Source organism: Acipenser ruthenus, chromosome 8 (assembly GCF_902713425.1).
Source record: "Acipenser ruthenus chromosome 8, fAciRut3.2 maternal haplotype, whole genome shotgun sequence".
NCBI classification, from domain to species: Eukaryota; Metazoa; Chordata; class Actinopteri; order Acipenseriformes; family Acipenseridae; genus Acipenser; species Acipenser ruthenus.
In genome coordinates, this window is record NC_081196.1 from 61,548,138 (window position 1) to 61,565,336 (window position 17,199).

Here is a 17,199-nt window from a genome sequence, read left to right on the forward strand (position 1 = left end):
GGACTCAAGCACTATTTCTGCAACTGCATGATTTTAAGGGATGCAAGCAAATGAGTGATCTATTACCACTGGGGCCCAGCTAAAAGTGATCCGAGGCAGTCAGGTACATTTACATCAGCAGCCAACCTAGATCAAACCGGTCAGTGGATTTCAGGAGGCAGGTGACTATTTATAAATGGCAAAAATAGATACATGTTACACTTGTAGACAATCTTTGAACTTTGTAAAATATCCCGGTTGCAGATTGGATTGCACACTGCATACGGAATAGGCAGCTGCCCCAGCTTGATTTTGATCAAGATGAGATTACGTTTTACAAGCTCTTTTTTCATATAAAAAAATGTGGCTCTTTATCCTGTCCTTTGCCTATTCAAACCTTTTAGAAATCGTACCTCATTCAGCCTTCCTTGTCAGGAATGTTACCAGTCTCTGCTGCTGACTATATCTCGAGAAACCACTATAAAACATATTATTGCTAGCATGCATTTGTACTATAATTTGTTTGTTATTTGTACTGGATTGTACAAGGGTGCTTTAAACAGAACTGCACAGAATATATATGGTATTCATCCTCTATATTCTATAAGCACTTGTCATGAAATCCAGTGAGGGTACAGTTATTGTTCTCTTTTGATTAACATAGATGATCCACCCTGCCCTTTTCCCTGCCACACTTCCCCTTTTGGGGTACCCTCTTTATAGGGTGCACACTTAGAATCTTGTACTCCACGTTCATACAGTTGCTTGTGATTACAAAAGACATACATCATACATCAAGAGTTTTTACACACATCACATTTTATTATGTCAGAGAATGACCTTTGTCACAGGAAAGCTCAGCCTTATATTTGACCTTTCACAGAGACCTCCTAGCACTTACTGAGGTCTGGTACTACATGCTTGACAGACTGAGGGAAAAACAATGAGTACATCCAGTTGCTTGATGTCTCGAACCAGTGACTATATTGTATGCATATAGTTACCCTAACAAGTATTACATTCAATACAAGGTGCGTAGAGAGGCCTGCAAACTAAGATGGCATTGTCTGTGACATCTAAAATAGGAATGGAAGGAACAGGATATCAGTCAAATGGGTTATAGTTATAAAGACAGGGAACTGAAATGAAAATCAGGCAGTACATTGCTGAAAACGAAGATGGTTACGATTCAGACTTAACAAAGGTTTGGAGACACTTTACAGTAAACATCACATCATATAGCAGGAATAAGGCTGTTCATATTAATAAATATTAATAGTGTTGGAGGAGAAAATGTAAAAGCTGTGACTAACAGGCAATCTGGTATTTAGTAATAAAACTAATACCAACAAAACAGAGAGCTCAAGGCAATGGTGGTACATCTCCCTGTGGACTTTCTTCTATCAGGGACTTAACAGAATTTTTAGTTTGCAGAAAACATTATAAAGACCAAATAAAGGTAGTCTACAGTCTACAAACAAATGATACACTGTAAGCCCTCTACGAAGAACTGATGCAAAAGTCATGGTGACCCATGAAGTGCTACTTGGTATCGGTATGACACCACACTTAATTTAAGGTATTCTTCAGCTTCTTTAGATTCACTTTGCATATTATACTTTATTTCCAATCATAACATCCTGGTGACTTTTGAAACACAGAAGTTTAAAGCACTCCTGTGGTTTCAACAGGGCTCTCAAACACGTCTTCTGTACTCTTACAGCCAGTACATCATTAATAAGAAGATAAGACATTCTACCAAGTAGAGGAGGCCATGCGGCTCAGTAGCTGATTGTTCTCATAACTTTGTGTCTTAAAGGATCCAAGTGATTCTGCCTCAACAACATGACTAAGTAGTCCATCCTATACCTTCCCACTCTGCAAAGATGCGTCTCCTTCCCTCTGTCCTAAGTCTGTCTCCACTTTATTTCCAACTGTGTCCTCTCGTCTTGGTTTCCATACTGCACTTAAAGTAATGGTTCAGGTTAATCTGCCCCCCTCTGCAAAATAATCCACCACTTGGATCCTTTAAGACCCAACTTGATAAAATATTGAGATGAATCAGCTACCAGGAACCAGACAAGCATAGTTGTGCCGAATGGCCATGCTCTTGTTCGTAAATGTTCTTATGTGTTTAATGTTATTATGCAAGTAAGAAATATAGAGCCACATTGAATAAATGTAGTATATCCAATATTCACAAGAGTGTAGTAATAAGTAGTGACACTTATGTTTTATAATTAGCATTGGTTATATTGGTGCAGATTTAAATACAATAAAACTATATTACCCCCAAAGTAAGTTGTAAAACACAGCTATCCTCCCAGTCGAACAGTGTAACAGCATTAATATATCTGTATTTTGCAATGAAAGTACTTTGTTTTGTTACCAGTACACAGTATCTTCTATGCAATGCCAGTCAGCAGACTCTGATTACCACTAGTGGTTTTAACGTGTGTTATACAGTAAATCAAATTGTAGACTTCAGGGTTTCAAATAGTGTACAACCCAGTATTGTTGTCAGAATGTCAGTAAAACTGCAACATCAAGAGAGCCCTGGCAACCACCAGAGCATTGTACCAAGAGGACAGGACAGTATCAAGACAAACAGGAATGGATGGCAAATACTAATGTGACTCCAGCGGCAGCAACAGCAGTGACTGGGTACTGTGAGGGGCTTCCTCTTCCATGTTCGGATGCTTCACAACATTCTGCAATGGGGTGGAAGGCAGTGGGGTGGGAAAGGAGGAGAAATGCAAGGAGCAGTACAGGAGGCACACAGAAAATGGGAGGGAGTAGAATACGCAGAACGTTCAAAAAAGCATGTTGAAATGGGCAGCAGATACGGGTTGGGGAAAGCAGAAAAATGTAGGTTCAGTAGCAGGAGAAAACATTTGTGTGCATAGAGGGAGTAATGTCACCACCGTTATAAATATATGATTTGGAATTACAGGTGTATTTGAAAATGGAGGAACACAATGGAACAGTGATGAAACGTATGAGAAATTAGGTAGCATTTCAATATGTAAGAGGAGACCATAAGAGTGTGAAGAGAATGTGGTGATTATACAGAAGTTACAGATGCAGGAATACAAAGGGAATTCGTTTTGAAGCAATACAGAAACAATTGGGCATAGTTAGAGAAATGTAGCATGGAGCAGATTCAGCAAGAAGTTGACAGAAGAAGCATTCGAGAAATGATGACATGTTAGAGGAGATGCAACAGAGCAGTGTGGGTTTATAAGCAATTGAGTACATAACAGAACCGGAAAACAATCCAGTTGTTAAGGGGATTATAGTGTAGTGAGTGTATAAAGGAAAGGTTTGGAATGGGGAATAAATACATTCATTTTCAAAGAGTTCAGAAGGAAGATAAAAGAAACCAAGGCAACAGTACAATCATTCAAATAGCGAGGCCGCATTTAAGAGGAGGGAAGGGTTTAGCAGCAGCACATTGCAGAAGTAAAAACCAGCAGATTGGTGTTGTGTGAAAATGCAATGCATTATGCATTAGGAAAGTATTGAAAGGGGGAATTGCAGTGACAGAATACATGGAAAAAGAAAGAGAAAGGGAGGACAATGGGAGAAGAGGGATGGAAAAAATACATAAATGACAATTTATTAACATGGCAAGGTGACATTTATTATACTAAAAAACAATCAACAAAACAACTACAGTAGCTGCATATATTGTATACACTGCATATACAGTCTTATCTCGCTCTCATGTCTGGAAGCGTCATGCAGAAGACACAGGGGCTATGGCATGATTCTGGATTTGTTTAAGGAATAAGAAGACATGACACCACAGGCACAGCACAAGGGGTTACAGAGGTAGACCTCATGAATGTCTCATTATACCAAAAGATATTGGGAGGGATGTAGACCTGACAGCGCTTAAGCACTTTGATGGGATATGTTTATGGATGAAGATTGTCGCTTTGTCACAACCTTTGACTTTCTAAATATGAGAGTGGGAAGAAGTTGAGTGCAGGTCACATTGTACTGTACATAAAAATGACACACTGATTGCATTATATGCCACAGACAGACTGTTGATTTAATTATTTTTTTTTGTTCTGAGAGTTGTCCAATAAAGTGTTACATTATTTTACCATTATGGTAAACTCTGATCCTATTTTACACCAAAAAAAGCAGCATTGTACTACACCAATATATATTTGGTAACACCAAAGGAGTTAAATACTGTTGAAGCAATATGACCGTCCATACTGAACAAATTATTATTCCTTATTAAGTAAGAGTTTGATTAAAATTGAAATAGCAACACTGGGGAAGGCATTTGCATAAATACATTCTCCCCTATACCCCTATTATAAAGTTTTAGCAAAGATTTTAATAGAAACAAAATGTGAGCATTTGTTTTTAAAGATTTGTGTTAAAATATTTGCTGAGATTGTGGTAAATTACTATGTTTTGTCATTGCATTTATAAAGTGCCTTTAATACTTTAGATTATTCTCGTTTTATTTATCTCATCCACCGAATCAAATCAATGAACCCACACAAAACGCAGCCTGAGCTTTGCAATGTAAAAACACTGAACAGGTGCCACCTACCAAAAACATTGTAACAATAAACGTTGCCGTAGGGAAGTTGAATTGCTACCCCTGTTACTCTAGTTAATTCAAGATGGATATTGATGAAAAGCTGTGGTTCTGTTATGTTGTTTTGCAGAAAGATAACATACCTTAATTAAACTGATGTCTGAAAGATGGAGGCTCAGTTGTTCACGAAGACAGCCATTTATTAAATTGTATTTACGGATCACAGGAACATTTTTGGTGCAGAAACTGATTTTTGCTTCTTATAGAAAGCATGTTTGGTCACCTTAACTAATTTGTACATACCGGTAATACTGTTTTCCTAGCCTTGTTGAATATGTACCAATCATTGCCCTTGAGATTTGCAAAACGTGTCCCTGCTTTTCCAGTCTCTTTAGTATTAGTGACTATGAGAAAAGGTTATTTTAATGTGAACTGCAGCACACATTTTAAAGAACAGAAGATGACAATTCCAGCACAGCTGGTTCACAGTACTTTTGAAACAGGAGTTTCTCCGGGTGACCCACTTTAACAGCGGTTTATTAGTATTTTGCACACTGGGTTTCTATAAGCTTATTATTTTGATAACATTCCCTTACTACAGTATATCTCAATATTGTCTTATAAGATACAAGCATTCATTTTTTAAAACTTTTATTCTTAACCACAAACGTTTGTTTTATATCATTTACAAAACCGGCACCGCCACTTCAGTATCCACAAAACTCATTCTAGACAAGTCGACCCTGTCTGCATGACGAACGCTCAAGGAGCTGCACAGTACTATTTCATATAAACGGTGTCCCTTACCTGTAATATCTGACTTCTGTGGCATGGTGAACTGGTAGACTGCTGGTTCTGAAGGACCCAGCTTGTTTAATGCAGTAATCTCGACTTCATATTCAGTGTTCCACTGTAACTGCTGCAGGATGATTTGATCTTTGGCACCAATGACTGTCTTCTTTATCCACTGGTCATCTTTATCTTTCTGAAATCAATAAAGAAGACATTCTGTATGCATGTAGACAGTTCAGTTCTCTGAATGAGTTCTTATTCTGGCACTTAGGAGGGTACGAGGGTAAACAAATTAATTAACTTTTCAGATAGAGAGTCTTTTAAAGGTCAAGCATTGTCATCATCATTTCATCCTCCATGCTCTCTAATACTGGGCTTCTCAAAGCTCAGAAATGCTCTTATTCTTCACACTCAACCATGGTTACCACAGAGCTGACTGGAACACCTATTCTTAGTATACCTTAATACTCCCATGCTCAGCCATGTGACCTTAGTGCTGAGGATGAAATACTCCCACTCTCAACCACGTAACACCTTAGTGCTGGGACTGAAATGCTCCTGTTCTTCACAATTTTAACCATCTATTTGAGCTGATACAGAAACTGGAACATTTGTTTTTTGTGTTTTAGTTTTTTTTTTTTTTTTTAAATCATGAGGCATTTGTATGCTCCACTTCCTCTGCCTTGCAATGTTTTTGTATTGAAAATATATAAAAATCATAATTCTCAATTCTTTTATATTTCATAGTTGGAATGTCCTTTGTTCATACATTGAAATGCTGGGGCCTTTTTAAAATCACCACTGATACATTCCTCTTCTCCCTGAATTTGCTGGGCCTTTCAGGCTCAAACATTTACATTTTCTATAAAACCAGCTTTCCAATCCGATCGATCTTGCAGCTTCTCAGAATAACAGCAAGGAGGTGTTCCAATACCAGCAGTACTCTACAAATTCAAACTTGACCCAGAGACATTCCCGTTCATCTGAAAATCACATACGTTTTGCAAAACTTAATCTGCACATGGTGCATGGATGGCATGTTTTAGTGCTGAACATTTCAATATTTACAAGTTGAAACCGGTAAGCAGTGTTCCCTCAGAGGAGCCATGGGCCTGTCTGTGGAGCTGCAGATAAGATTATTATTTTATTTTATTTTATTTTATTAAGGCCAGTAAAATGTCAATGAACGGCACTGAAGCAAGGAACAAAGCACCAGAGGATGAGATGCTCCTCCGTCAGATCCAATAGCATGTCATGTTTGAGAGACTTCATGAAATGGGGAAAAAAAGTTATTAGCTAAAAGGTCACAGCATAGTTCCCAGAGAGATGGAGTTTCTGTCCCTCTGATTACTTTGAGTACTGATAGCACTAATCTGATGGGGCCTGGAAGTGAAAACAGTTTGACAAGCAAGCTGCAGTTATAACTCTCAATGGATGGGCCCAGAGCTGGGAAACAGACTAGGTTGGCTAATGGTTGTATCTGGAAGGCATTCTAGCCCAGAACTGACCTCACATAAATGTTGGAGCTGAGATATTGAGAAGAAAAGGCTTGTAAGACAGCTTCAAGATGCAGTGCGTTATTGAGGACCAGGTATCAAAGGGGATGGGTCTATAGTTTAGACCTGTCGACAAGGCACTCTCTCCCCCTCATACCAGTGCAAGATATTTCCGTTGTTCGTTTTAGGTGCATGTGATAACTTTATCAGTTTTCTTACTGTTCTTTCTGTGTACGGTCAAGAAGGATATCTGGTCATGGGTGTGTATTCTATATGGTGCCTGTGTGTGGAGAAGCCCTGGTTACTTACACTCCTGTACTTGACAATGTACTCCAGGATTGGTGCTCCACCATCGTCCTGCTTGGTGATGCTGAGCTGGAAGGCTTTTCCTCTTCCACTCTGGCCGTGCACTTTCGGGGGACTGGGCTCCCCTACCGGCAACATCAAACAACACAAATTAGCCTGCAGTTAATCCACTAACACTACCTGTTCTGTTTTTCTTTTGCACGCTAATATGCTTTTCTCACTTGATCTCAACTGATTCCTGCCTGGTTTCGCTCCAGAACACACAATCTGCTTTTTATGTATTCACTCATGGAAAAAATATTCCTGACACAAGCAGTACAGATTATGGTTTGTATTTTATTTTTTATTTGTAGTATTTTTACTCAAGATGAGTGGATCTTTTGATGTTCGATGTAATTCCTTTAACTGCAAAAACATTCAGGCTATGTCGACTTCATTACTATTATTATTATTACTATTATTATAATTATTATTATTATTATTGTGCCTGTATATTCAGTTTGCCACATTTTATATGAATGACGTTTGAGGTAATTTATTTCTGAATATTTGCGAGAGGGTGATTGAAATTTGGACCTCAGTGCTGTGAAATAATGAAATGCATTGGAGCAATGGGGCCAGTGGAGCAAGTGATTGCTCCCAAATTAAAAAAAAAAATGCTTTTGAAAATAGTATTTTGGAGCAAAGCTCTGAAAAGTGATGCAGTGCAAAATTAGCTCATGAGCAAAAGCATTGAAAATCAGCCAGTACATGTATTTGTTTTTTTAGTTAATTAACTGTTTATAAGCTTAGCTTACACAGTATGTTGTGGCTCGTTTATAATCCCCTGGCCCCCAGGACCTATGATTCTCATTAGTTTGAAATTAGTTTGAAATTAGTTTTCAAAGCATTTTAAACAGAACAGTACTTTCTGAGTTGAGTACTCTAATTTCATAAACATGTGAGAACATACCAATAATAAACAATGTGAAAAAGCTAGTTATTCACAGTCACCAATGAAATATAGTAAATCGTCCTATTACCCTGGTGTTGATTCAGTATTGGTGGTGGTGTTGATTTCATTCATTGAAATATGAGCCCTAAAAGAATAATAATGTGTGCCCCAGTGGTGCACCTTACTTACGGACTGGTAGCGTCTGGAAACTCTCTATTCTGCTGTACTCTCCCTGGCCTTTCCCGTTCACAGCTGCCACTCTGACATCGTAGGTGGTGTTGGGCTCCAGGTTAGTCAGCAGAACCATTGCTGTAACAAACACAAGCCACCACAGTGCATGTGAGCCCTCAGGGACCAAGCAGAACCACTGCTGTAACAAACACAAACCACCACAGTGCATGTGAGCCCTCAGGTGCCAAGCAGAACCATTGATGTAACAAACACAAGCCACCACAGTGCATGTGAGCCCTCAGGGACCAAGCAGAACCATTGCTGTAACAAACACAAGCCACCACAGTGCATGTGAGCCCTCAGGGACCAAGAGGACCTCGTTCACAATGCATCACAACATATTGATAACAAAATGCCAAACGTTGTACGGTAGACTAATCTAATTTAGGCTTTTTATTACTTCCTTGAAACATATTTTTTAAAAGTTTCAGCTCAGCATGATTCATAGCAATAATTAAAAGATGCTTCTAGGACGTTCCCCTCAGGGTCTTTTAAGTCATCAATGTAAGTATAAAGGTAAGAGAGTGAGTCCAATTTTATTATTAAAGTCAAACACAATGCATCTTGTCAGCAGCAGCAATTAATTCACATTGCAATTGCCGGCAGGGACATTGGCACAAGTGTTGAAGGTAAGACTAATAATCAAGTTTAACACAAACAGTCCTTGTGGGGAACTGCCTAGGAGTATCTTCTAGAACATATTAATACGAATCTTACTAAGCTCAGCGTTTTTAAAAGTATCAAGGATATGATGAATATGATGATGATATGACTACAAAACAATAATTGGAAACCAAATACCTTTAATGATATGTGTTTGATAAAATGATTTAATGGTGTGCATCCCAGTTTATCAGATATACAGAGCAAGTATATTACATTACACCCACTCTTTGTCTTATCAATTGTATTTAAGCAAATCAGGAGAAACACCCTGGACAGAAAACTGATGCAAGGTTTATGAGGATAGGAAGAGAAGCTTAGATGGTTTGGGATGAAGGAGAGAGGATTACAGGGTTTGTGATGAACACTGTAAAGAGGATTACATGGTTCTACCAAGATTACATTTCCACTGGATGCTAATTTGTGAAATGCAATCTGTTTGCTCAGTACTAGAACACGCACAGTAAATGCCATTACAGGCTTGCAGAAGCACTGTAGCGCACACCCCTGGTGAATGAGTATTTTATATTTGGATTTGGTATTCCTTCCAAAAAAAAACCCCTGCTGGTTAGATAAACATACTGTACACTGTATCATTGGGGACATTACCAGTGATTAAAGCACATCTGTTACCTGTTTCCACTGGATATTTAAACACATTGCCCTTTAAAAACGTTTTGCCATGCTTGCAAATGTTACTTGTTTGTTTTTGTTTTATGCAAAGAGAAGGGGGGTGGTGTACATTTCTAGATTTTTAGTAAGAGACGTGGCTTGAGAAAGATAAAGAACCAATGTCACTAGAGCAAGAAACTGGGTATCAGTCCAAAGACTATTCATGGATTTCATAAGAAATAGTTAGGAACATGTAAGCCTCTCTTAAAAAATCCAATTGCAATGAATGAAACATTTGTGAAAATACACAGCACAGTCATAGACTTTCTGCAGACAGCCTCACTTGAAGTTTGTACAGAGATTTTCTTTTACTAACTCACAGTTGGTGCAGTTTTAGAGAGAAATCAACACTGCACACCACCTGGCCTGTTGATAGTGATCCAGTACTAGGGTTACAGAACTGTATTCATAGGCGATGAATGATAGCATCTAGCAAGTAAAACTCATCCGGCATCTTTCTGAGAGGCTAGCTAGCCTCTTCTTACAGAAAAGACACCATTAATGAATGATTGCTTTCACATGTCATTATATTTACACTGAAGCTGAGATATTACCTTTCTATTATTGCATACTTAGATTAATATACTGATGTATGGTATCTTGATATAACTTTTTTACTTTTGTACTGTATTTTATTTACACATTTTGATAACAATCATAAAAGATATAATGGTGTTGCATGTTTTATTGTGCAGTTGTTTCCTTTGCGATCTTGAGCTCGTTTGGGAGAAGTTTGTAACTAAGAGTGCTAACTGAGTTAAACCATTACACATGCTAATTCATTAAATCAGCTTTACTTGGGTATCTAAACACTAATTCTCCCTACAAAGTCTTTTTTATTATTATTATTCTGTTGTACGAAAAAAATATATCCCCAATAACCAGCACTGATGAGTTGCCTCAATAAGACAGAATAGCAAAACATACAGACATCCGGTCTCAGATCAAATAGATCCAGCAGCAAACAGACAGGAAGAACTCACTGGAATTTATAAAATGTCTGTACCCCATGAGCATTTGTAATGTTTATATATGCTCTGTGAAATTGCTTCCGTGCTTGAGTTCAGTGTCGTGGTTTTGATAGAGCTACACAAGGCTATCGTTTCACTAATGGATATATAATAAATGATGCTGCAGACTTATTACTGATAAACTGAAAAAAAAAAAAAACAATTTAGCTTTGACATTATCCATTGAAGGTTTGGTATTTTTTTATTTATTGATGGTTATTTTTACCCTTGAAAGTTAGAGATCTGTTTTCATGCTCCTTGGGGAGGAATGTATGAGGGTAAGGGGGAGGTGGTGTTTTACAAACAGGTGTAGCACAGTAGGCTACCAAGGCAATCCAACTCTTACTGACAGCATTATTCTAGTTAGTGCTGACAGCACTGTTTCTCTTTTTTTCTCTTTCTCTCTTTACCGTGCTGGGGAGGAAAAGAGTGGGTATTATGAAAAACTTTGAGCATGCAAAGGAAACAGACATGTATTATCTGGAGTAAAAGTGGCTATCAAACCGGGGTCATGCCTGTTGTTTTAAACTCCCCTGCAGGTTTCTCATTCACCTCCCTCCGAATCTGGTAATGAAACACTTTCTATGTGAACTTATAATTAACTAAGATGCCCTGTCAGACATGGCAAGCCAAATTATCATTTAGAGATATCTCAAATTGCATTTTAAGATATCTTGAAATGTGCTGTTTTTAAGATATCTTTAACCACTTCAACACCATGACGTACACACGTAAGTCAAATGAAAACCCACTTACAGTACCATGCCATACCTGCGTACGTCAAGTTTCCCATTCTATTCTATGATCGGTTTCTCAGTCTAGCTTTTTAGGTTTCTAGTACTGTGGAATGTGCAATGAAAGTCGGGAGAGGGTCAGGTGACATTTGTATCCAATTGCGTGTAATGCAGTGATTCCAATCTAGCTGTAGGCATTTAGAAGGCCGAGATATATTGCAGGAAGCCATTCAGCTTTTACAAAAAAATATATATTGTTTTAAATTATTATTTTTTTGTTTTATTATTAGTTTTACTTGTTTAGTTGTAGTTTATATAGTTTTTAGCGAAAGCTAAACATGGCAACGTACGTAGTCTTTCTATAATGAGCAACGGGAGTGAAGTTGGTTCTGAGGATTTCGATTCCAGCGACAGTGATGCTGACTTATCACTCAGCGATTATGATGAAGAGGATGTGGAGCCAAGAACAATACAAACTGTACGAACACAAGAGCATGCAGCTACTTTACAGGTAAGCCAGCTGCAAACGGGAAGCTGTTTGGTTTGAAATGGCAGTGCTGTGATGAAATACTATCAAAACAAAGCACTGGGTACAGGCAATGCGGCAGGCAGATCCATCACAATGCCTGCGCAAAGTAGCTGTGTACAAGCATTTGTGACTATCCCTCCAGCACAAGCGAAGCAGAGACCGTAAAAAAGGTACAGGGTCTGATATGAAAATGAAAACAAAAGAAAAGACACAAGAAGAATGTGCCGTGGTTGCGAAGGCAACCCCGGGTTCTGTTGTATTGAACATTTCAATAAATGGCACAGAGCAAGTCGATAATGGCACACGTTTTGATGTTGTTTGATTTTCATTTGATAATTACTTTTTACTGATTATTATTGTTATTATCGTTATTGTCTGTAAATCATTTAGCATCATGTTGTTGTGATGTAATTAGACAAACAAAACACTAAAAGCTACCTCATTAACACAATATTTGACTAAATACTCCTTTGTTCGTTGTTATGAATGTAAGGACGCCCTGTTCCATGAAGTTTACTCAAACACATTCACTAGCCCTTGGGAAGGATCTCAGCCAAACTTTTAAAATAAAGTTTTCCACACATTTAAAATTCTTGTTTGAATATGGTGTTGATTCTGTACATCTCTACCCAGTCCCTCTGATCACAAGATGCTAATGTGTTACTAATACTAAGCTTCTGAATGTATTCAGTAGGTGCAAAGGCTTTAAGCCACTATGCACTATAATGTAATGCTGTTGAAGCTGACACCCTGGGATCCTTCAAGAAGCTGCTTGATGAGATTCTGGGATCAATAAGTTAGTAACAACCAAACGAGCAAGATGGGCCGAATGGCCTCCTCTCGTTTGTAAACTTTTTTATGTTCTTCTTATGTTCTTATACTGCATCTGTGGCCTAGATAATGGGAATATTGAAACTTAAAGGGTACATGAATGAATATTTCAATCAACCACATTCTTGTCCACAATATTACATTCTTTTTAAGCAAATGTTTGGACACATAGCTTTTCCTATTAGATTGTTATAGTTGGCACTGATTGGTTTATTTAATTGATTGGTTCTTTTCTTAGTGAGGCCCTTCAATGTCTGCTACACTGTGAAATAGGCAGATGAGTACTTTGCACTTAAATAATGCATATTAAAGTAAAGTGGATTGCTGAAAGCCTAATTACTAGCAATTATGCAGCCTATATGTTCAAAAAGATTTTAACAGAACAAACAATCAAGTATGTATATATAAAAACAGCATATTAAAAGAAGCAGACTAGGAAAGATACATGAGGTGCAAATCTCTCTCTAAACATTCTTCTCAATTTAAAGAGATAATACATACTTAAACTGTATTATGACTACAAGCAAGGTAAATACAGTTATTTGAGTATTTCTTGGCAAAAGCATATCAAAGACTAGTAATATATATATATATATATAGAAGAGCACAGTAAAGTCCTGTAAAGCATTAGAACCACATGTAAAAGGCACAGTGAAATGTCATCAAACATAACTAGGCTTGCTACTATTCAATTTTTATTTTTTTGCCAAATCGACGATTAATTTCAACGTTTATTTTAGAAAGAATTTACCATTTTTTATCTTTATTTTTCAATTCAAGCAAAGCATAAAATCAACCTTTATGCTTAAAAAAAAAAAACAGGCTTTGTATGCCATTGAGAACCGTCTCATTTAGAGAAACCCTTTTATCATATTCAACATGCAACAAAACCATGGTTACTAACATCCTAATCGAAATAACGTTTCGTCACAGGAGAGCTATACCTTGTAAAGATCCTACATAAATTAAAAATGTGTCTCAAATAAACCGTAGAAAACACAGCATATAAAAGTGTATTACACCGACTTTGATAGCAAAATTTTATGATTACAAATAATATGCACAGAACAAAACATTAAATAGTTGAAAAGAACTAACTCAGAGTCTGAGCTCCCCCTCTCCTGCTTCAGCACAGCCAAACAGAGTCACTGGAAGGTAAGGCAGACAGGCCCGCTTCGTCCTGCCTTCAGCCGTCGGTCAGGGTATTGTGCGCAATATTCATTAAGTGTTTTCCTCTTGCACCCCATTTTCAAATCAAATTAGTAACTGTCACCGTATACCTATAGCAAAGGTTTACCTACACCTTAACCTGCTAATTTCAAAATAGGCGCTTTGAATGACAAATGCTGTAGCTGGCAAATGAAAGTGCACAGTCGGTGCAGGTCTTGATGATTGACGGTCATTTAAATGAATTAGCTGCTTCAGTCAATGAGATCTGTCAGAACAGGGTGAAATGACTGACAGTGAAACTACAGTACTAACAGACCACTGAGATGATTGACAGCGACCCCTAGCCATTCAGAGCGGAACGGAGACAGGACAGACAGTAAGTATAAAAACTACACAAACTAGAGATGATTTCTAAATGATTATTTTTGGTCAAGAAATAAAAAAAATAGCGAGTGGTTTTACCAACGTTTATCCTATATAAATTTATTTCAGTCAAACTCATACTTTTTGTAAATTCGACGTTTTAACAAGCTTTACTGATTAATATTGAAAAGTAGCAAGCCCAATCATAACCATGCATAGTAAAAACAGGAATAATCATGAAAAAAGTGCATAGTGGTTAGTTTAGAAAGCAGCAGAAAGGCATGATAAAGCATAATGAATCATGATATAGTTAAAGCTGGTAAGCATTGGAAAGCATGGTACCCACTACAAGCAAAGATCTAAAAATGGATTTAGGTAGAATGCATGCTTCCTGTTATACAGAGTAATTCTGGATGTTGCCTGCATGTAGAGTTACAAAGTACGTCCTCTTCAAGTTGTAATCATTAAATAAGGTGCTTTATAATGTGAACAGTTTTAACAGAGTCAATAATTCTACACCTGTAAAAATGCAGTTTTGAACAACCACTTATACACAAACACCACTGTGATATAGCATTACTTTAGTCAATATCACTTGACTTCAAAGCAAAGTGCTCATACATATTCATAGCAGGCAGTTTAGCATTAATCGACTATTGCTTACCAATTGCCAATTGGCCTTCCTTTCATACACGGACAAGACTATTTAGCAATGCATCAGATTAACCCTAAAGAGCTGCATGATGTAGCATACTGTACATATAAGTACTGTAGTGTATTGTGCTAATGGTCCACTTGGGCTCCCTGGCACGTATGCACTGTTGGAAGTTGTCCTGTCGCCTGTGGTGTTTCACGTAAAAGTGAAAAATAAAATATCAAGACCTGTTACAGGTATTTCTATTTTCCTGAATCAGCACCACTTCTCAGCGTGGGTTAGTTCAAAACCAGGGCTGCCTAACTGCTGGAATTACAGGAACTATATGTTTAGTAAACATGAAAGCATTGCATGTTGAGGGTGGGCACGTGTTAACTTGATCGATCCATTGCGGTTTTCACAAAGTGAAATGCAGCACAAAACATTCTGATCTGTCTTTTATTGGGCCATCCATCTCCCTGTTCCTGTAGAGGTTTAGCTTCAATCTGTATCACCCTTCCTAACTTCATTAGTAACTAGAAGCATTTGAATGTAAAACATGCAATAACTTTACATTAGCATCAGATCATCAAAATAAGACATTAAAAAGATGTATAAATACATTGACATTACTCTTTTTTTCAGGTTGTATGGAACCCAGCTTGCCTATCCTTGTCTGTGGGAGACAAAGCTGATCTCCCTCTGCATGGACTTACTCAGAATCCCGTGGGATCGCACTACTCTCCAGTCTTCGGAGACGCTCTCCTTGAAATCCACCTGGTAGTAGCTGATGGGGACCCCACCATGCGAGTCTGGCTTTGTGAAGGAGATTGTCGCCATTGCCTGGGACACTGAGCTCAGCCTCACAGCATAGGGGTTTGAGGGCACGTCTGCAAAGGAAACACAACATTTTACACAAAATGAGAGTATAAGAACATTTACCAACCAGAAGAGGCCATTCATCCTATTTAAGCTCATCCGGTTCCTTGTAGCTGATTGATCTCAGGACTTTGTCAAGTTGGGTCTTAAAGGATCTAAGCGATCCTTCCTCAACAACATGACTAGGTAGCCCATTCCATACTCTCACCAGTAATATATTTCAGAACAATGTTGCCACGTCTGTCTGTCTAATACATTTTTGGTAACACTTTACATTGTATTGCTAATCACTGTGTTTTTACATAGTAGCTACTTAGTAAATACATGTATACTTACACATGATTATAATGTCATTATACACAGTTACAATGTACTTTTGCTGCATTATATAACTCTAACCCTAACTCTGAAGCTAACCCTAACCCCACTAACCCTAACTCTAAACCTAACCCTAACCCTTTTCTGATATAATTGTGTACAAACATATATTGTGCAAAAAGATTTACACGTTAAGTACATTGTAACTATGCATAATAACATTGCAAGTATGTGTAAATACATATGTATTTACTATGTAACTACTATCTAAATACACAGTAAGTAGAGACACAATGTAAAGTGTTACGTATTTGTACTCAATAATCAATGCTGAATGCAGTCTCACATCTGTGGACAGGAAACCATTAGTATCAGCAGCATTACTGCCCAGACACAGAGCACAGGGCAGGATCTGGACAGTCCATTAGGAACACAGTACATCAGGCACATGAGGATGTGGATGCGCCACTGATTGACAGTACAGTTAAATAATAATCATTTGTGCAGCTTAAAACAGGCATGACAGCGAAGGGAAGGCTGATTGGCACATTGGCCTTCCAGACAGTAACTGTTTCTAGGAATCCAGGACCATACCACCACACATCCTTAACGGACTGCAAACATACTGTGGATACAACTATGATCTGTCTACATGCAAACGATGCCTCTTGACATATACACAATAATACAAATACAGAATACAGGTAGTGAGCAAGTGTGCTGTAGATCCCTAAATGGTAAGCCCCAGCACATGACACAAGACTCAATATTCCTTCTTGACATTGACTTGGATTTTAATATCCACAAAGCTCACTGCAATGGACCTCTGCTCATGAAGGAATCTCATCACATGCCCACCTTTACTCCTTGCTTGGGATACTGGAATAATACACTTTGACAAGTGCAGTTGACAAAGTTAATACTCTGAATTAAGTGGAGACAGGCTCAGGTAGGTGACACTTCTTCATAGAATGCTGAGGGGATGGAATGAGTTACCTACTAGTCATGTTGTTGAGGCAGAACCATTGGGATTCTTTTAAGACCTGTCTTGAAAAAGGTTTGGGTTCATTCAGCTTGTAGGAACTATACAA

The 17,199-nt window shown here is 37.9% G+C and overlaps 1 protein-coding gene across 4 annotated transcripts in view; it reads right to left on the reverse strand.

The window, feature by feature from the left end:
• The window catches only part of LOC117407087 (neural cell adhesion molecule 2), a 276,877-nt gene that overhangs the window by 19,439 nt on the left and 240,239 nt on the right, over positions 1 to 17,199 (reverse strand). For 3 of the 4 annotated variants that reach the window (XM_059029424.1, XM_059029425.1, XM_059029423.1), the window contains exons 12-15: positions 15,628 to 15,801; positions 8,264 to 8,383; positions 7,144 to 7,265; positions 5,354 to 5,531 (exon numbers count right to left, since the gene is read on the reverse strand). In XM_059029424.1, the coding sequence (XP_058885407.1) occupies positions 5,354 to 5,531; positions 7,144 to 7,265; positions 8,264 to 8,383; positions 15,628 to 15,801 (594 nt within the window). Of the gene's footprint in view, positions 1 to 778; positions 2,691 to 5,353; positions 5,532 to 7,143; positions 7,266 to 8,263; positions 8,384 to 15,627; positions 15,802 to 17,199 lie in introns of those variants that run through there. The other variant, XM_059029426.1, reaches the window with a different exon arrangement.